General features: G+C 35.0%; 1 protein-coding gene across 7 annotated transcripts in view; it reads right to left on the bottom strand.

Annotated features, from left to right (window-relative positions):
- The window catches only part of LOC101351339 (B cell scaffold protein with ankyrin repeats 1), a 242,724-nt gene that overhangs the window by 51,629 nt on the left and 168,676 nt on the right, over positions 1 to 22,419 (bottom strand). For all 7 annotated transcript variants that reach the window (XM_023734728.1, XM_023734731.1, XM_023734725.1 and 4 more), the window contains exons 3-4: positions 7,970 to 8,033; positions 4,005 to 4,298 (exon numbers count right to left, since the gene is read on the bottom strand). In XM_023734728.1, the coding sequence (XP_023590496.1) occupies positions 4,005 to 4,298; positions 7,970 to 8,033 (358 nt within the window). The remainder of the gene's footprint in view (positions 1 to 4,004; positions 4,299 to 7,969; positions 8,034 to 22,419) is intronic.

Below are 22,419 nucleotides of genomic sequence, written 5' to 3'. Positions count from 1 at the left end.
AACCATTGTTTTTCTATGGCGTTCTGAGAGATTCATGCACATTAGCTAAGGGAGAACTACCCTCTCCTCTCTTTGCTTGGTACATGAGTCTGACTAAAAAATTTAGTTTACTCATGGATTTTTAGTGGAAAATCTTAGATGCTAAGAGAAAAGAGAAGTTGTAGGGCAAAATAAAAGGATATTATTCTAAGAAGATTCAACAATTATTTTGGGTGGGCTTATGAGGAGAGACTAAAACAATCTCCCAACACAGTCTTAGATCTGATTGTTTCAGTTATTTTAACCTAAGAAGTATTAATTGCCTATGTGCTTAGCAGTAACTTTAATACCACCATGACTTGCCTTTTTCCCTATGAATAATATGACTTTGAAATTTTGACTTCATGACTTGTGTTTCTCTGACAGCAGCACAGGTGAAACCAGATTAAGTGTGTGGGAAACACGTTCACATTTATAGCTGCATTTTTAGCAGAATGTGTCAACTCTCTACTTTTGTGAACCCATTTCCTGAGCTGTTAACTCCCTTTGTTTCCCCACCCACCTCTTTTCCCAACTCTTTCTAAAGTTGGACTTGTACTAGAAACGATATATTTTACTTTTTTATTTCCTAGTGCATCACTTTATACTTTTCATTTTGGAGCGGGACCTGAGCTTTCTCAATTCATGTTGTACATTAAAAAACAAAGATTAAAATAAATCACTCCTATAATTATAACTTTTGAAATAATTGGGGTGACATGTGTTTCAGAGAGAAGAACCCTAAAAGTCCAGGAAACCTGTTCATATAAATAAATATTTGACACATTAAAACTATAGGCTCTGCGGTCTTGGGTGTGAGCCCAAGATCATATAAGCCTCATTGATAAAAACAAACAAACAAAACCCAACTGCTGTCAAGTTGACTTCTACTCATGGTGATTCCATGTGTGTCAGACAGTACTGTGCACCATAGGGTTTTTAATGGCTGGATTTTGGAAGTAGATCAACAAGGCTTTCTTCTGAGGCAATTTTGGGTGGACTGGAACCTCCAACCTTTCAGTTAGCAGCAAGCTGTTTAACCGTGTACACCACTCAGGAACGCCTCCTCAACTATAAAGAGGGGATAATAATGATACTGGCCTTATAGAGTGGTTGTGAAAAGAAAAGCAAACAATGTGTTGTTTACAAATTGAAAAGTGCTCTACAATGTTCTCTAATAAATACGTCCGTAAAACCATCAACAGAAATTTGATGTTTAGGCCATTAATGTGGTGGCCTCTCTTCTTACTAACTTAAAGGCAGCTGAAAGCTACTCTTAAAGGACAATTCCTAAAGGTATCACTAGCTAAAGTCAAAGAACCCATACAAAGTCACTGGCAAAAAACAAGTGATAGCTTACGGCTTGACTTCTAAAGATCTTAATCAAAAAAGTTTAAGGAAAAATAGTGGCATTTTATTTTCCATTTATTCCAATATCAGCCCTATGAAAAGATGAGATTAAAGGTAATACTGCATGTAAAATGTAAAAAGAGAGTACTGGATTTTAAACTAAAGCAGTGGGTTTTTGTTTTATTTTACTTTTTAGATTTGGTACTTTTCAGGAGATACATTAGCCAACGTTATGCTTCTGGTCTTAGATGTCCAGTGAACATTCTCTGTAAGGTGGTTGTAGATCTCCTAACCAACATATCATACATAGAAATTTACATTAAGAAAAATATGATTAAATATTATCTCCTTTAAGAGAAATAACTGACCCAAGACAACCTTGTTTTCTTAACAACTGATTTTAATAACTTCATAAAATTAGAAAAAAAAAATAAAATGAGAAAAATATACCAGAATTTTGCTGTGTGTGTACTACTAACATATTTTCTCCCCCCAGTACTAATATACCTACATCATTGATACATTTCAAGGATCTACAAGAGTTTGGTACAAAGTAAGCGATCAATAAATATTTGTTGAATGAATAAATGAATCAGAATAGTGTTCATTAGGTTTTCTATACTTTCCATCTCTAAATACAGCACATAACCTTAATAAAGGTTTATGTTGATAAACTTAAGCCCTCATAGAGATGAAACCTTCAAGGACAAAAATGCTAAGTTTCATAGCTTCAGAATTCACTCTTTGAAACAGTGTTTATATGATTTCTCCATAGCCTTCTAGAACTCAACATCTAAGGTATAGTGACAAATGCAGTTTTGTTAATGGATATTTTTTGTACCTGTATTAAATTTCTTTTTGTAAGACTATATTTGAATTTGGAAAGTAAATATAAAATAGTAATGAATAAAATGGGGATAACTAGTGACTCTAAGCGTGAACCTGGAGCTGCAAGTTTCTCAGGCTGATGAACACTCCATGCAGATAAACCCAATGTGCAGGCTCCTCTTCATGCCCTCCAGAGAAACTTTTCCTCCCATTACACTCCTTAAGGAGTCCCTGGGTAGCACAAATGGTTAAGTTGCTGGACTACTAACTAAAAGGTTGGTAGTTCAAATTTATCCAGAGGTGTCTCGCTGGTGATCTGCTTCTGGAAGGTCACAGCTTTGAAAACCCTACGAAGCAGTTCTACTCTGCACACATGGGATAGCCATGAGTTGGGATCGATTCCATGACAACTAACAACAACAACAACAACAACCCTCCTTAATTCTTTTGTCCTTGAACAAAGGAGATCACAGCCATGTTAACTGTTCTGCTTTAGCAGCAACAGAGTGTTCTTAGACTTCGGTCTCAAGAGTCAGCTACAAATGCAATGTGTGATAAACCTTTCACCACTTGATTCTGCAACAGCTACCAACAGAAAAGTGCCCAAGGTCATTTTCAAATCATCTGTAAAACATTAGCCTTTCCCTCTGCCCAAAAGACTAGGAGTATTACTTAAATGCCTGAGGTTCATTCTATGTGAAGAACTACAGATTCCAAATTTTATTTGTTTACTTAAAGTTTTATATTGAGATTTTTTCCCTAAAGTTAAAAATAAAAAAGAGGTAGGGGCAGGTATATATTGCCTCATTTCCTAGGTCTTATTTGTCAAAGAGACAGTAGTGGTGGCTCAGTGGTAGAATTCTCATCTTCCATGCTCTGCACCTCATGTGCACCCATCACTCATCTGTCAGTGGAGGCTTGTGTGTTGTTGCTATGATGCTATGAAACAGGTTTCAGCAGAACTTCTAGACTAAGATGGACTAGAAAGTAAGGTCTGGTGATCTCTTTCCAAAAATCAGGAGAAGATTGCTTTGGTTTCAAAAGCTGATCTTCGTGTAGATTTGCTAGTGCACTATTTGCTACGTAAGCCTATTAAAGTGTGTTTGTTAGCTAGTGATCGGCCATCTAAGATGCATCAATTGGTCTCAACCCACCTGGAGTAAAGGAGAATGAAGAACACCAAAGACACAAGGAAAGTATTAGCCCAAGAGACAGAAAAGGCCACATAAACCAGAGACTTCATCATCCTGAGACCAGAAGAACTAGATGGTGCCTGGCTACCACCAATGATCTCCCTGACAGGGAACACAACAGACAGTTCCTGATGGAGCAGGAGAAAAGTAGGGTGCAGTTCTCATTCTAGTAAAAAGACCAAACTTAATGGTCTGAGTGCAACCGGAGGGACCCCGGAAGACATAGCCCCCGGACCCTCTGTTAGTCCAAAACTAAAACCATTCTCAAGACCAAGTCTTCAGACAAAGATTAGACTGGACTATGGGACATAAAATGATACTCGTGAAGAGTGTGCTTCTTAGCTCAGTAGATACATGAGACTAAATGGCAGCTCCTGTCCAGAGGCGAGATGAGAAGGCAGAGAGGGTTAGGAGCTGGCTGAATGGACACGGGAGATCTGGGGTGGAAAGGAGGAGTGTGCTGTCACAGTATAGGGAAAGCAACAAGGATCACATAACAATATATGTATAAATTTTTGTATGAGAGACTAACTTGAATTGTAAACTTTCAGTTAAAGTATAGCAACTAAAAAAAATCGATCAAAGTGTTTTTGTTGTTTTACACCTTAAACTTACCTTGCAGCGTCACATGAGGTTTGTCTGGTTGGACGGCAGCAGCTATAGGCCGTGGTGGGGGGAGAGGGGGTCTGCTGCTCAGGAGTGGCTCCTGCGAACTATTCTCTGGATCGTCTCCGGGAATGAACACATACAAGTCATCATACTGGTTGTCAGAACTCTCACTGTCAACCTCCGTTGGGCTGTGCTCAGATTCACTCTCATTTTCTTCCTCTGTTTCATTCACCTCAGCTCCTTCTGCACCCAGCCTGCAAGTCTGCCAACTTCCGTGATGAAATGCTGCATTCTGTGTGGCTGTTTATGATAAAGATTGTATTATTTCCTTTAAACACACCATCTGGAGGCATTTCATATTTTGTAATTTCATACAGAAGTAGTAGCACTGCTAATAAAACTTTTATGAACTGATAGAGTGGAAAGCTGTCAAACGTGTAACTTTGGTGAACAGTCATTTCTGGGCTTTTAAAATATTTACCAAATGAAAAGTCAAAGCTTCCGTTTAATCTTGCTACCTCAGTACATGACACATTCATGCATATAATAATATTCTGATTCTCTGGAGTTATTGTTTGAGTAGATTCATATGTTTGACAACATTATTGCATTTTTATTAGAAAACAGTATAACTGACCTAATAAAATAGGCAATAAGTAGGTGATGGAAAAGGTAAAGACAAGGAAAACACCCAAAAAAAACAAACAAAAAAAACTCTGACTTGCATATAAATAATGCAATAAAAATGAATCTGTGACCCTTACTTAGTTATGATTTTAATATATATTTATCACCAGATGTTAGCCTAGTTTGTTAAAATACTGATAATGAAAAACATTAATTTTTTTTGATGGTGAAGGTATCCAAATCATCATTAGTGGGTAACTCTGAGGCTCAGTTCTCTCAGTGAAGGATTCTATCCTGAAACTTCATCAAATAATCTAGTCAAATTCCCTCCACTCTAAGCACCATGATTTTATCATTTATTTTTATACTGTACACAATAAATACTCTTTTCAGAAAGGAAATAGGAAAAAAAAGACAGTATGATACAATAACCTTAAATCTTAAAAAATAATTTTAATAAACATACTCTCTAAACAAAGAGTTCAAAAAATTTTAAAACAGACTTTGGAACTACTGAATCAGGGAATATGTGAATTGTCATTGTTAGTGGAATAGAAAAGCAAACACTATTGTTTTAAAATGAAGCTAAACTTAAATACAGCTAAAGAAGTCAAATAGCAGAGTTCAGAGGAGAAAATATGTTGATAAAATGACGAGACAAACTGTAGAAATTTTTCAGCAACAGGAGAAAAATTAGCCATGTGGAAAACCATGCTCATGATGGTACCCCATATGTCTACATAGATTTTTTCTTCTTCTTTCATATGAGAAGGAAGAAAGACACAGCTTCCAGTACTAGAACTGTAAATGAAGATTCTTTTAATTAACAGTCTATGCAACACAGACAGATTTTCATTCTTGATATTCATTGCTGCACAGATATCTCATTCATCTTTCTACCCCTAACACCAAACACTGAGCCTGAAATAAAGTATTCTCTAGATATGCCAATGGAGTAGATGATGGAAGGACTAAAAAGAAACCATTGCTCAGGCTAACAAAGGGACTTCACTATTTGTCTGGGCAAATCAATCATCAACTTAGAATGACATTCATACTATCGGAAATTACTTAGAGCCGCCCTCAGGTTTATGGAGGTCAGTGTTTCTTAGCACTGACTAAGCAACAGAGTCTCTGTGGTATTTGTCAAATATACCACCTGGAATCCAGCCCTGTACCCAGAGTTGGATTTAGTTGGTCAGTGAATTTCAGCAAGCTACTCAGTAATTGTGATATCAATAGAATCTGCTCACTTAGGGTGTCCTATGTCTTCACGTCCTCTCCATGAACAAGGCTGAGGGCTGATTCCACTATCACAATCACTCAGAGCTTCATATGTGGGAGAGTTTCTGGTTCTAAACTGTCTGTAGATATAAGTTTGTTTTGTACAAAGAACCGAAATAATGTTGTTATTACAGGGAGTTCTTCTGAAAATTAAATGTCAGAATTAATATATGGTCAAAATCAATGATGGCCTTTAAAATCACTTTTAATATCATTTAAAATGATAAAAATATCTAATCTTAAAACTTAATGCATTAATTAATTAACTTGACATTTAGTTTATTGTCGGGGTGGGGGGAGTTTCCCATAACGTTCGAAGGAGTTTACTAGTTTTCCAAAGTATACTAGTTAAGGTATTGCATTTAAATGCACCTTCTAATTGATTTACAGGTCAGCTATCATATGAAAAGTTAGTGGCCAAAAATATTTAGTTGGGCATCTACTACGTGCTGTTACAGGTAATGGAGATATGACCAAAACAGTGAACAAAATAAGTTCTGATCCTTTTCATCACATATTCTAAAAGGAGGTGACAGGTAAGGAACCAACAACCAGATAAATAAAATGTAGGTGCTAAATGGTGATAAGTACAATGAAGAAAAGAAGCAAGTGAAGGGAAATTGTGAGCAATGGTGGAGGGGTTGATGATACGGAGTGAGGAAGGAAGCCAGGTAGATACATGGAGGAGGATTGTGCAGAGGGAGCAGAAAGTTTGAGAAGGTCACTGTGGCCAAGAATGAGTAAGAGGGTGGCCAGAGATGGGATCAAAGATATCACCTATGGCCTTGTAGGTACTGAAAAGGATTATGTATTTTACCATGAGTAGATGGGAAGGGGAAACCCTGGTGGTGAAGTGGTTAAGAACTATGGCTGTTAACCAAAAGGTCAGCGGTTTGAATCCATCAGGCGCTCCTTTAAAACTCTGTGAGTCAGAATTGACTTGATGGCAACAGGTTTGGTTTTCTTTTATTTTATGATGGGAAGGTACTGGAGGATTTGGAGCAGAGGAGTGATATGTTGCTTTGGTTGTTTCATGAAACATAGAGTCTGAAAAGTAGCAAGCGTAGAAGCTGCTATGGCAGGGTTTCTTAACAGCGGTACTATTGACATTTTGGACTGGATAATTTTTTGTTGCGGGGGGGGGGTCTGTCCTGTGCACTATATTATATTTAGCAGCATTCCTGGTCTTTCTACCTACAAGCAGCAATCTCCCCTCCAGCCCCAGATATGATGATCAAAAATGTCTCTGTTCATTGCCGAAGAACTCCCAGTTGAGAACTAATGTGCTATTGCAATAATCCAAGGGAGAGTTGCTGACATCTTGGACTAGGATAAATAACAATGAAATGGAGGAGACATGGTTGAATGCTGGCTATATTTTGAAGAGTCAGCAGTATTGGCTGAATGATTGGATATGGTGTATGAGAGAAAGCAAAAAGGCCAAGGGTGACTCCAAGGTTTTTGGACTGAACCGAACAAAGGAAGAATGAGTTTTCACTTCCTGAGGGGAGAAGTCAGCAGGTAGGGCAGGTTTGGGAGTGTCAGGAACCAGAGTTTTCAATTAGAATTATTGGATGTGAGATGCCTGTCAGACCTGCAGGTGAGGATGTTTAGCAACCATTGTTTATCAATGAATCTGGCATAATGAGCAGAATTTATATACGCGGAGGAACATTCTAAATTAGTTTCCAGACCTTAGAACATAGAACTACAACCTATTATACCCGGTAAGGTCCTTAGCATCCAAATCTAATCTTCTCATTTTATAATTGAGAAAACCAAGGCCTGAAAAGAATGTGACTTTGTTTAAAACATACAACTCAAAATTATAGTTGTCAAGTAGTCAGAATACTGACATAGGCTTGACTTGTGTATTCTTCCTGGGTAGGAAAAACAGCATTTGTTTGGTTACTAAACCTGGAACTTTTTAGAAGTATTTAAGTTAGCAAGCTACCTTAGTAGTATATTATAAATTAGAACTCATTTGGTTAATTAAATATCTTTCCACATTCCCTTCATGCTTACTTTTACAATTACATGTAACATAAAAGAAAACTTACTGGGAGAATATTCAGCCTCTTCATAGTCATGTTCTTGCTCATTATTTCTGCTAATTTCTAGGATCTGAAAAAAATGGAGTGATTTTCAATAATATGCACTAATATTAATAAATATTCATTTTTACATATACCAATGGAAAGTTGATACCTGTGGAGATAAGAAACAGTTTTAACGCTTTTATGTAAAATAAAATTTTAAGTCTTTATTCAATACATTCAGTTGATTACATTATAAATCTTAGTTTTATTATATTTGTGCCACATACAACTGCACAATGATACACAGTACTAAAAGTATAACTGTGGCAATAGAACATTTGTAATAAAGAACAAATTCATTTAAAAGTAAAATTGATTGCAACTACTCTCAAATTCAAAGCAATAATCATGAAAGTTAGGTACAATAAGGAATATCTGAATAAAATTGAACACAATTATTTCCCTTAAAAACTAAGTTTTACTTCCTTTTAACATTTCCTCATTTTTCACCAGCTCAAAAGACATTTTTAATTACATCAAGTATTATACTAAAATGAAAGATAATGAATTTGTAGTTTATTTTTACTCTTCAAAAATAAGAAAGACACTGAATAAGAGAATTTGTGTTTGTCTTTCTAGAATCAGTTCCACTATACTCAGATGGAAAAATTACTGAAAAAAGACAGAAACCTGTTATCTCTGAAATTGCTAGTCTTTGTTCATAATTTGTAAAGGAAACATGGAGTCTACAGTTGTGGAACATATTGGTGCCCATAGAGAAAGCTATGTACTACCAGTGACAGTTCTAGTTCTATTTGTACAAAAGCATCCAGGGAAAGGGATGGAGTTCAGTTGCATTTAACAAGGTCACATTTTGTTACAATGAACTCCAAGGGATTATTCAAATAATTTATGCTTTTGTTCTTAATAAAACTGATTGAAATCATTAGGTCATTTGTTCTGCATTTAGAATGTCCCTTTAAAGATTAGAAGCATTCATATTAAAGCATTATTAAGCTTATGGTGGCCTTACTATGCAGAGGAATTTGACCTGCATATTAACTTCATCAATTTGGTTTGTTACCTACTTTGGGCAATGGGAGCTCAATGAGATTTATTCACTTTTTTTTTTTAAAGCTAAAACTATCTATATCTTGTTTACAGAAGGGAAAAAACAAACACTGGAATCTTGAAAAGAAAACTCTGTTTATTGTTTTTCAGTAAGACTGATACAATCACTCATTTTCTATTTAAATCATTTTTTCCTATTGGTGGACTCACTCAAATGTTAATATAAAAATCATGTCACTTTTCTATGGGGGATTGACAAATTGATGGATATTTGCATGCTTTGATACTGAAAACATTATTTTAATATAGTTATTTTTTGTTTTGCATTAGCCTGACTTGTACATTTCATAAGATAGGTCAAGAATATATATACAAAAAAAGCCGTAATACTCTCAAATCCATATCAAGGAATGCCTTACCCATTGAAGAATTACAATGGTTTCCAAAGATTTCAGAATTATGTAGAAAATCCTATATAATGTTCATGAGTCTAGGCATTATGAACTCAAAACCAGTGTGAATTAATAAAGAGACATTGCACAAGTGTTTTAAGTATATGCATGTGTACTGCGACTGAAACCCAATGGGATAATTTATTCTGTCACAATTTAAAACATTTGACAATTGTACAAATAAACAAAACTCAATCCCAAAAATGTCTCAAAGGAAGCTGCTTCCATATTTTAAAAGCAGCCTGGTTTGCCTGATTTGTACACTTACATAAATTTTATTTACAATAGTTATTTTGTATAAGTGGGCTAGGCAGAGAATAATTGTTTTCTCAGGAAAAAAATCTTTAGAAGTAGACTGAAAAACAAAAGTTTCTTGGGTTTCTTACACTTAGTGACAATCATAATTATTTTGAAAAAAACATGTTAACGCTCCAATATAATCAACGATGAGGTCATCGTTGATATTCTGACATCTAATCACTTTAAAATCCAGCTTTGTAATACAGTAGACAGAGCAGGGACTTTATAGTCAGACAATCTAAGAACAAATCACAGCTCTATTATTTATTAGCTATTTGACATTGGGCAAGATACTTAACTCTGTTCCTCAGTTTTCTATCCTGCAAAATGTGCATAGTAATATCTATGTCATCATATTGCCTGGCGGGTTAAATTAGAATAACATAAGCAAAACATACATTATAACATCTACCACCTAGTAAGTGTTCAATAAAAATAATTCCTATACATTAGATTTTCCTTTTTCATATAAAATACACATCTACTTTTAAGCAAGTGTTATGACCATATTGGTTTGATGGGGGAATCAATCAATAATAAACCAATAATTATTTAATTTTTTCTCCTCAACTGTCTACCTCCTGAAGTTCTGCTGCAACAGAAAAGAACTAGGGTATAGACTTTCTGATTTAAGTGTGGCAGTTATTACTTTGTTATTAAAAACATTACTATAATTTACAAGGTAAATGAGATACTAAGAAGCAGGGAAAAAGAGATACTTAATTCTTTAATATGTCTCTTTTTTTTGGGGTCTAGAATATTGCCAAATATTTATGCAGGCCTACAATATGCTAAATACTCTGTAAGCTATTAAGGAAAATAAGTGGAAAAAAATTGAAAAGGGACATAATTTCCACTCTCAAAAATATCATATTTTTATTGGGAAACAGAGAAAAAAATAATGAATTGATTAGAATATAGTAAGAGCTGACATCAGAGTAAGTACTAGGTCTATTTTATTTTACTACAATAAACTCAGTCCCTACAGATAACATGGAGAGCTAAGAAATAGATACTCATGGCAAAAGTTTCATTCATTAATTTTTTGGATGGGGGATGCTGAGTTAAAAAATGATTTTGATAATTGTCTTGAGTCCCATCCTCTAAATGAAAGCTCAGCTTAAACTAAAAAATCTATTAGCTGATCACGCTCAATGTAACATTCCAGCCCACAGACAAGTCCTTGTGGCATTCAGTGTTTGATGGAATTAAAATCATTTGTGATCTAAGATAAATTAAAAAGATAACTTTTTGTTGACTGAAGTATATAAAGCTCCACACGGCTTTGGCATCTGGTCTTGTACCAATTGATCATAATATTCTGATTTTTAGGGAGTGACTCAAAACAATCTTCACATGGCGATTAGTTTCCAAATCTTTTTATGAGGTTCTGAAGATATTGTAATTGGCCCAACTCTTGCTCAATTTTCAACGGTGTTGATTATGAATTATTTTACCAGCTTTTAAAGCACATGGAAGTTTGTGGAATGAGAATAAGAAGACAAATATATGGTTCAAGAGTAACAAATTAGGCCATCGAGGAATATGGTCAAGAGATAGAGTCACGTGATTTCCTATGAAACTTTATTATTATTATATAAGAACTGGAATCCTGAGTGCACAAATTAAATAGGAATTCCACCCATATTTGGGAGAGGAATAAACTAGATGTGGAGCAATTTATTAAACTCAGGGGAAAAAAGTGAACATTTTCCTAGATAAAGGTCAATATTTAATTAAAATAATGAAAAGACATATGCTCTATTTTTAAAACAGAATTATTATAAAAAATTAAAGTGATGGGAAGACACATTAACCAGGTGGACAAATGTTAGAAATCTCCTCCCGCACAATGAGAAATTCAATTTTCTAATTGTGATCAACAAAGACAATCTGGTGAAGTAGAACATGCACCCATGGGGACAAGAGATGGTTTCATATGAAACAGTTCATATAAAGGAAGAAAGAAACAACATAATATCTATCTCTTAACACTTAGAAAAATATATTCTAAAAAGTTTAGCTTTCAGAAAGTTTACAGGTTTGCCTTCTGTAGCTGACACGTCTCATTCTGACCTCGGCTCGTGGAGTGTGCTCCACTTTTCCTGGGCTCACCTCATGTTCCTTAGTCACTTGAAGACCACACTCCAGCTGAACACCCGTCTTGGTCGCCCAGAGGGCCCCTGGTCCTGGTCCTGACTGCTCTCAGACTTCACCTCTGCCCATGATGCAGATCTAACTATAGTTGTGAACTTCAGGCTTGAGCACCTGCCCCTTTTGATTATATTCTAGACCAGTTTTGATAGTATTTGTTGTAAACCAATAATAGTTATAGCCCCGTCTTTAAGGTACCAGCACTTTTACTGGGCTATCTCCTTGTTTTGACTTCAGCTATCCCTGTCTCTAAAATAGGAATGATAAAACAGAAATCCATTTCTTGGTTAGGATTATAAGTGTAATTATGAAAAATAGCTATCTTTGTTTAAAACTATGAAATCCCAAGCCTTAAAGAAATCTGTGGAGAACAAATGGTTTATAATTCTTAAACTAATACAATACTAAAATAATGTGTCACACTAAAAATGTAAACATTTGAATATTTTTTTCCAATTAAAAAGTTTTAAAATGTGGTCTATGTTCTGCACTGTCCAACCTCCTCTATAAGTTGGTTTTTCCTGATTTCCCTCCATGTTCCTTCTTACAATATGCATTCCTGGTCTCTTGTTCTCTTCTTACAATACACATTTTCCCTTGGTGATCTTACCCACTTCATTGCCTTTAATTTATAACTATATCCCTATGATTCCTGGACATACGTCTTAGCTCAAACTTTTCTGAGGTCTACTTTCTAGGTTTCAGCAAAGGATACGAGAAGCAAAGGGAAAAACATGGAGAGAAAGAGATATCAAAAAAATCAGGAGAGAGGGTTCCATGTAGATGAAAATGTTACATGCTTCACCAAGTGTAAAAAACAAAAACTCTGAAAATAAGTTATTAGATTTTCCAATTAAGGTCACTGGTAACTCTGGTGAGGGAAATTACTGTGGAATTGTGTGAATTCATACTGGATTGAAGAATCTTAAAGAATATAATGGGGGTGAATAATTAAATATATGATGCATAGATTTTTCTTTCAGAAACCCTGATGTGAAGAAGGGACATAGGACAACTGTTCTAAACTTTTTGTTTTTGTTTTCTTTTCCAAAAGACAGACTTAAAGATATCAGAGGAAGAGTGCCTCATTCCAGGCAACGGTTAAGGAGATGGAAGGCACTAACATCCAGAACATACATGAAACACTATACTAGGCAATGTAGGATATACACATCGGAAAGTTTCATGATCCCCAATCTCAAGTATTTTACAACTGGTGGGGAAGACAAGCAATACAGATAAACGAAACAAGCTTTTAAAATATACAAATGCTTGCAAAATGCTATGAGAATACAGAGAAACAAGCAATTATTTCCATTGGGCAGATGGAGCAGAGAAAACATCACAGAGTAGGTAGTATTCAAGCTGAGTCTTAAAAGCTAAGTATGGTTTTAATTTGTGACAAAAGGGAGGAGGTAAATTCTAGGATGACAAGTGAGCATGATCAAAACAGCAGGAACACTAGATGAACTGACTAGATTGCGTGGAGGGATATATTTGAGTGTGAAGATGGGCAATGTACTAAGTCAAAACCAGTGTACTAAGGTTTTACCTTTTACTGTTTTAAATGCTTTGGAGTATGTAATTATTTCATCAGAAGTGGGAAATAGCATGTTCCTTCCTGGATTTTAGAAAAATAATTGTGGTAACCTTGAATAGGAAGAACTGGAGGCTGAGGACTAGAGAAAGCAAATATTTAATGGAGATGGCAGATACAAGAAATATCAAGGGGATTGGATGGACTAGTTTTTTTTATATCTTTGATAGCAAGAGCTGGAGTCAAATATGACTATGTAAGTTTCTGTTCAGCTTAATGACATATGATGATCAATTCTAATATTTACAACCCTCTTTTTGAAGACACTCCTTCCAAGGACTCTTGGCATTTAGAGATGAGGACACTGATTAAAAACGCCTTTTCTATGCAACTGGAGATGAGAATTTAAGGTCAAGCTATAGTATCTATTTCTTAAATATCCTTTAAAAAAAAAAAAGATGTGCGTCAGGGTTGTATTCTTTCACCATATTTATTCAATCTGTATGCTGAGCAAATAATCCGAGAAGCTGGACTCAAGAAGAACAAGGCATCAGGATTAGAGGAAGACTCATTAACAACCTGTGGCATGCACATGACACAGCCTTGCTTGCTGAAAGTGAAGAGGACTTGACGTGCTTACTGGTGAAGGTCAAGGACTACAGCATTCAGTATGGATTATACCTGAACATAAAGAAAAGAAAAATCCTCACAACTGGACCAATAAGCAACATCATGATAAATGGAGAAAAGACTGAAGTTGTCAAGGATTTCATTTTACTTGGATCCACAATCAACACTCAAGGAAGCAGCAGTCAAGAAATCAAATGACACATTGCATCGGGCAAATCTGCTGCAAAAGACCTCTTTAAAGTGTTAAAATGCAAAGACGTCAATTTAAGGACTAAGGTGCGCCTGACCCAAGCCACGGTATTTTCAATCGCCTTGTGTTCATGTGAAAGATGGACAATAAATAAAGAAGACTGAAGAAGAATTGATGCCTTTAAATTATGGTATTGGTGAAGCATATTGAATATACCATGGACTGCCAAAAGAATGAACAAATATGGCTTGGAAGAAGTACAGCCAACATGCTCCTTACAAGCAAGGATACTCACATACTTTGGGCATGTTGTCAGGAGGGACCAGCCCCTAGAGAAAGGCATCATGCTTGGTAACGTAAAGCATCAGCAAAAAAGAGGAAGACCCTCAACAAGATGGACTGACAGTGGTTGCAACAATGGGCTCAAGCATAACAACGATCTTGAGGATGGTGCAGGAAGGGTAGTGTTTTCTTCTGTTGTACATAGAGTCGCTATAAGTTGGAACCAACTCAACGGCACTTAGCAACAACAGCCAGCATCGTTTGCATTGTTTCCTGTAACACTTGAAGATATATTTAGAATAAGTGGTTATTTAAATGGTGAGTTTTCCAATTTCTTTATGAAGCTAAGAAGTCTTACCACATTTGAGAAAACAAAAGATAGTCAATTGTATAGTGGTCAAATAATTAATTGATAAATAAGACTTTTAACTATAAAAACAGGTGAGTAGAATTGAATTGCAGAATAATCAAGTACAAAGTCCAAATTAAGTTATAAAGATACCAAAAAAGTTTCTAAACACAAGCAACTGGATATCAAATTATAAGTTGTAGTTACTGAAATCTTATAATATTCCTTTCTAAAAATAAACAAATAGATTGTAAATGAGCTTGCAATGAAATTAAACGGACTAATTGTTTATTAGGCAGAAAGACAGTTGGGTAAAACAGACAGCAAGAGAAAGAAAAATATCAAAGATAGAACGTTAAAAGAGGATTTAATCATACCTTTCAAAGGTCAAATGTAAGAGTTACAGACTCATCCTCAATTAATCTTCCTTGATCTCAGAATAGTTTTCAGAACTCAGCTAAATTATCTTGAAGAAGGATGAGTTTCTACAGACACCTTTATCAGAACATGCAACAAGTGAGCCCTGGAAAATTCTTAGTATGTATTCTAGACATGCCATCTAATATTTTCAAGCATGACAATTATGACCAATATTGGTCAATCAGTCAATAAATATTTATTAACTGTTTTCTACGTTCATAATACTAGGCAAGTTTCCAGAGATATACAAAAGATTAACACATAATATACACTCAGGAAGTTGAACATTCAGCTGGGAAAATAAAAGTGAAATACATGAAGCAATTATAGATCCTTAAGTGTTTGGCTTGACTAAAGAGTGCAATAGAGGAAAAGAAAAGGGAAATAATTCTAGGCAGGAATAACTTTGGCTGGGTAGAATTTGGGAGATAAATCCTGAATCTCATCCTACCACCTAATGTATATTTATTGAGTTAATGGACAAATAAATGAATAAATTGGTGAATAAGGAGAAACTGTGGGTGTTCTTGGTAAGGAGAATGATACAAAAAAAAAAAAAAAAAGGCAAGGTTGAACAGGCCACACGCAGAGATGAATTTCCGAGAGAACATGTGAATTTTGAGAGAAAGAGTGGACTCAGCATTTGCTTACTATATCCCAATTGTGGGGTATAGGAAATATCTCTAGATGATAATGATACTGAGTTTTATTATTATTTTTGCTTTAAATATCTCTTCTATAAACACATGTAGATTATATAGGTAAACAGTTTGAGTTCAAGAGTATATTCAGACATATATGGATTCAAATCTTACTTTTCCATTTATTATCTACATGAACTTAAACAAATTTCTCTCTGGGCCTCTCTGGATACAAAAATGAGTATAAATGTACCTTATTTCACAGTATTACCATAATTTTACACAAATAATGCATGCCTTCTGCATTTGTTTGCCAAACACGCCCTCCCATTGCGAGGCACCCTCACAAGCACTACCATGCCAATCCTCTTCCATATGTTGCTGTAAAAAATTAGCGTAGCGTGCTTATGAAACTACCCTGTGGGCGAAGGAGGGCATGGCCAGCAAACAAACACAAAAGGCACACGTTATTTGCTTAAAAATACAGTATTGTGAAAATTAGGTGAGATAATACATACCAAATACTTAGCACAAAGCTTGGTAATAGCACTCAACAACTGTTAGCTCTATTGTCTTCATTAAGACCCATTATTTTATTCCAAAGGGATTTTTTTATTGCCCTATTTTTTAATATTACTCTCTAAATTTTTAATGTTTTTAAACTGATTAAACAAATCTTAAAATTTATATTCAGTGATAAGGTTTAGTAAAGATCAGTTGTGTCAAAACTGGACTATAAGGAAAAAAATAAATAAAAAACTTCTCCAAATAGCAGCTTTTCTAGCTTATTGTGATTTAAAAAATATGTATTTCTATTTTTAGTTGTGAGAAAAGTCACAAGACAAACGTGATGATAGGTTAATATTGGACCATTTAAGCTAATGGAAATTAATCAGAGCTCCCGGGTATAGTTGTAATAGGCTGTACATCAAAATTCTCCAGAAGGCACCTTTCCTATAAACTAGGAAATGTAATGCACCCTAAGAGCTTGATGTCAGTAGGGTTGGGGAGAGGGATGACTCAGATAATTCTACAAAGTGCTTAATTAGCAAATGATTTATATTTGATTTTAAAATGTTAATAGTACAACATGAACTTGTTTATGCTTATATTAAAATTAGTTTGCCTTCTTCCAGCATAAAATGACTCAGAAGCGTGTCTCATACAAGGGAGAGCCAAGAGTATTGCAGGAGAAATTGGCCATGGATATGATACAAAGTATACATGTGAATCATCAAAAATTGATTAAAGAACTTGTCTCAAAACATGATCCGATGATTGCCACATTCAGAACTTTAACTCTGGTTTTCTGTTTCTATAACAAGACCAAAATCAAGTACCAGATAGTAGCATATAGCTTTGCTATTGAGCATTCTAAAATCTTGAAATCAGTTTTAACTTCAAAATGATAATTTAAGAAAAAGCAAAAGGTCTGTAGACGGAACACAAAATACCACCAAGAACTATGTCAAAAGTAGAAATGATTACGCTGTTTTTAATACTCCAATCAAATAAAATTTAATAAAACATCTCTGATTTGGAGGAAAACTAAATAATGGATAGAGTTACTTCCTTCCAAGTTGCCAGACTGGAGTTGGTGAAGGGGTAGCCACGTTTACATTTATGTTGATTATTACTAAGAGTATATTCTCTCTCTCTCTCTTTTTTTCCTTTCTCCTGAGCTTTTGATAATTTGAATGAGGATCAAGAAGAACTAAATGGAAAAAAAAAACAGAGTAATAAAAGGCTAGCATTGTCATCATCACACTTGTTGGAGATTTCATTTTTCTAAAAACAGAGAAGCAAGTAGTTTCTGAAATATTTTTCAAGCCATAAACAATCATAAAATACCACTTAGAGACCCAGAAATTTCCACAGAGATTATCCTCTTCAGTTGTTAGATAATAAGTTTCATTTGACAAATGAAATAAAATGCGCTTTAAGTTTATATTATCACTAATCTACCAGATAATAAATGTTATTTGAAAACAAAACAGAAATATTCTTGAAGCTCATGTTATTGCAAATGTATTCCCAATAGATGTTTACATGGATGGAATAATCCCTAGGTTCCAAATACAGAATTAGAAGAATCCATTCTTACTAATCAGAAGAGCATTTAAAACATAAAAGATCTGCAGGCAGAAATGGTAAACCATAAATTTAATGACGACATCATAGAATATTAAATAAAAGTTCTGGTCTCAGACCTGGAAGTTGAAGGCAGGGTCCTATGAGGAAAACTTACTACAGATAAAGGTATGTGTGAGGGACATATGAGCAGAGATGGGCCCAATTCCCCCGCAACAACTATAGGGGGAAAACCCCAGTAAAATAGCACCAGCAAGGATATAGAAACGTGAATGTAGAACTCTGAAGCCAACTCAATACTTAAAGGAACAGGCCAAGAAGTGAAGGAAAAACAGGCACCCTACAAAGTAGGGTACTTTTTCTTTTCATCTCTCTGTTGCCTGGGAAACCCGTTGGCCCATATCCTACCTCAGTGAGCCGGTGCCTCCCAAAAGAGAGGCAGCCTTGAAGAGAGGTTGATGGAAAATTGCAAAAATACAATTAGTGGGCTGAGCTCTCTAAGAGGGGAAAAGTGGCAGTACAGCTTAGATTTTGTTGACGATTCATAGTGTCTGAGACTTCATATCAGTGGGAAGGCAACCAGCCCTAACCCTCATCACAGAAAAGCCAGCATCTCCCGAATAGGAGGCAGCCTCAAGAAGGGGTGGATGGGGAACTGCAAGTTACAGTTGGTGAGCTGTGCTTCCTAGGAGAAGGACAGCATCAGTCTTGGCTTTTGCTGATGATCCGCTGAGTTGTGGACCTTGTATCAGTAGGAAGGCAGACAGAGAAATAGAGAAATTTTGAGACAAAAATGGAAAAGCTGCTTCCATCCTGCCCCACACTCCAATCAAGTCAGAGAAAAAAAGGGGGGTAGCCTACATTGACTCCAACTCACATTGAGCAAAAGAGGCCCATTAAGTTAAATAGCTATAAACAAAAGACAGAATTCCCACTCTACCTTCAGAGACTTGAAACTTTCAGAGTAAAAAAGGGAAAAAATGGCTGGAGATCCATCTCCAAAACAAAATACATAAGCCAAAGGAAAAGTTACTAAGATCAACCTAGGAGCTTTGAAATAAGATTGGAGACTCATATCAAATAAGGAAAAGGGAAAGTTGCAGGCAGACCTAGAGAACCTGGCTGGCTTCAGATCAGGCAGAGGAGATCAACTTCTTCCCCCAGAACTGTGGCAACACAGAATCTATACAGATATGAAAAAGCACCGAGTGAGTGCTAGAAGAACTAAAGAACCGTAAGGCTAGAGTGTACCCTAGAGGAAGTTAGAAGGAGAGGGGGAAAATAAATGAATGAATAAAAAAAAAAAGATAGATAAACAAGTAAATAAATAATAAGACAAAAACAAGCTCACACACAGCCCAATTTTGGGGAAAGAGAAGAACTGAAACTCAAAATTACTTCAGCAAACTATTCAAATGCCCCAGATTCAACAAAAAATTGTGAGGCATAGAAGAAAACAATAAAAGATGGCCCAGTTATATGAACAACATAAAGTAGTAGAAATTACTCCTATGAGAGTAAGAACATTAAAAAAAAATAGAGCACTTTCAAACAACAAATTTTAACATGATCAAAGAATACAAAGATCACACAAATAACAAATTAATGGAGATCAGAAAACTATGAGAATCTTAATAGTGATATAGAAAACATAAAAAAGGAAATAAACAGAAATACTAGAATTGAAGAGCAAAATAACTGAAGTGGAAAATGCAGGGAGGAATATAACAATAGACTTGAGCAGGCAGGAAAAAGAGTAAGTGAACTAGAGGACAAAATAACTGAGTGAATCTCAAAAGAAACAAAAGGTAAAAAACACACAAAGAAAATCAAACAAAGCCAAATGGAACTGTGGAACATCACTAAGACAGCCATCTATGGATTATGGGAATTCTGGAAGGTGAGAAAAGAAACAGAAGAATATTTAAGGAAATTGTGGCAGAAAATTTTCCAGAGCTAAGTAAGAAAATGAACCTGCAAATGAAGCTTGGCAAACTCCAAGTAGAGTAAATCCAAAGAAGCCTTTGCCAAACTCCTAAAGACAAAAGACAAGGAAAGAATCTTGAAAGAAGTTAGAGAAAAACACAAAATAACATATAATGAGATTAAGTTCTGACTTCCCCACAGTAACTTTGAAGGTTAGGCGGTGCTGAAGATATATATAAAGCATAAGAAGATAAGAACTGTCAACCAAGAATTCTTTATCTGGCAGAATTATCCTTCAAAAACAAGGGTGAATTCAAGACATTCCCAAATAAGCAAAAGCTGTGAGAATTTGTTACTACCAAATCTGCCTTGCAAGAACTGCTAAAAGATGTTCTTCAAGTAGAAAGAAAAGACCACTAAACAAACATCTGATCCAGTACACAGGGGAAGAAAGAAGGAAGGAAGGGAGAGAGGGAAGGAAGGCGGGAGGGAGGGAGGGATGAAGGAAAGAAGAAAGGAAGGAAGGAAGGAGAAAAACTGTGATTAGTGTCTTCATCATTAAAAAACATTAAGAAAGAAAGATGAGATCGCCAATAAAGGTAATGGCACAGGCAAATGAAAAGGCCTTTTGCAGGGTATTTTTAGTGGGAAAACTCAGTTGTTATGTTCTACAAGTTTCATATGACCAAATGTATAAGAAATAAGTACAAAGTTATCCAAACAGACACAGAACATATGATGATGTGAAAAGTGATAAAATAACAGAGAAAGGAAGATGAAGGAGAGAAATAAGGTTAGAATTATATATGTTAGTATTTTATGTTATTTGCTGTTTGTATGTTAATTGTTCATATCAAGGTGAAATAGATCACTGCAAATATACGGTCTCAAATGGAATTTTTATGGTAATGACTAAGAATACTTAAAAATATACACAAAAGGTAAGAAGGAATAAAACAAATAGACCTAACACAAGGAAGAAAATTACCATAAATAATGACAAAATTCTAAGACAGGTAGGACAAAGGAATTATAAGACATAAAAAACAAGTAAAAAATGACAGAAGTAAGTCCTTCCTTATCAATACCAACAATTACATTAAATATAAATGAATTAAACTCTCCATGCAAAAGGCAGAGAGTGGCAGAATATATAACAAAATATGATTCATCAATACACTGTCTACAAGAAACACACCTCAGACCCAAGGACACAAAGAGACTGAAAGTGAAAGGATAGAAAAGAATATCCCATGCAAAGAGTAAACAAAAAAGAGCAGGAATGGCTACACTGTTATCAAACAAAATAGACATTCAGTCGAAATCCATTATAAGTGCTGAAGAAGGACATTACATATTGATAAAAGGGACACTCCATCAAGAAAACATAACAATCATAAACATATATGCACCAAAAATCAATGCACCAAACTACATAAAGCAAATGCTACAGAAACAAAAGGAGCAATAGACAACTCTATGATAATAGTAAGAGTCTTTAACATGCCATTATCAACAATACAAATAAATTCCAGAAAGAATATCAGTAAGGAAATAGAGGACTTGAACAATACCATAAACAAAATTAGTTCTAATAGACACATACAGAACTCTCCAACTAGCATCAGAGCAATATACATTTTTCTCTAGTGCACACTGAACATTCTCCAGGATAGATCATATGTTAGGTCATGAAACAAGTCTTGACAAGTTTAAAAAGAGTGAAATGATACAAAGTATCTTTCTGACCATAAAGGAAAAATATTAGAAATTAATAATACAAGGAAAAATAGAAAACACAAGAATATGTACATAGACACTAAACAACACTATTAAACAAACTATGGGTCAAGGAAGCAATCGAAAGTTACATAAAAAATACTTAGAGTTAAATGAAAATGAAAACACAATATACCAAAACCTGTGGGATATGGTAAAAGCAGTCGTCAGACGGAAATTCATAGCAATAAACTTCTATATCAAGAAGAAAGATCTCAAATCAATATTCTAACTCTCCAACTTGAAGAAATAGAAAAAGAACAAAGTAAGCCCATATATACAAGAAGAAAGAAAATAACAAAGATCAAAGCATAAAATGAAATAGAGAATAGAACAACAACAGAAAATCAATAAAACTAAAAGTTGAGTCTTTGAAAAGATCAATAAAATAGACAAACCATTAGTTAGACTGACAAAAAAAAAAAGTGAGAGGATACAAACAACCAAAATAAAAAATGAAATTGGGGACTTTACAACAGATCCAACAGAAATAAAAAGGATCACAACAGAATACTATGAAAAGTTGTACTCAAAAACTCAAAAACAGACAAAATGGATAAATTCCTAGAAACACATAACCTACCTAAACTAACAAAAAAGAGATAGAAAAATCTCAACAGATCCATAACAAGAGATTGAATCAGTAATC

The sequence above is a fragment of the Trichechus manatus genome, unplaced genomic scaffold (genome assembly GCF_000243295.1).
Source record: "Trichechus manatus latirostris isolate Lorelei unplaced genomic scaffold, TriManLat1.0 scaffold00071, whole genome shotgun sequence".
Classification (NCBI taxonomy): Eukaryota; Metazoa; Chordata; class Mammalia; order Sirenia; family Trichechidae; genus Trichechus; species Trichechus manatus.
Note: the sequence above shows the minus strand (reverse complement) of the source record. Positions and strands in the feature narration are given on the sequence as shown.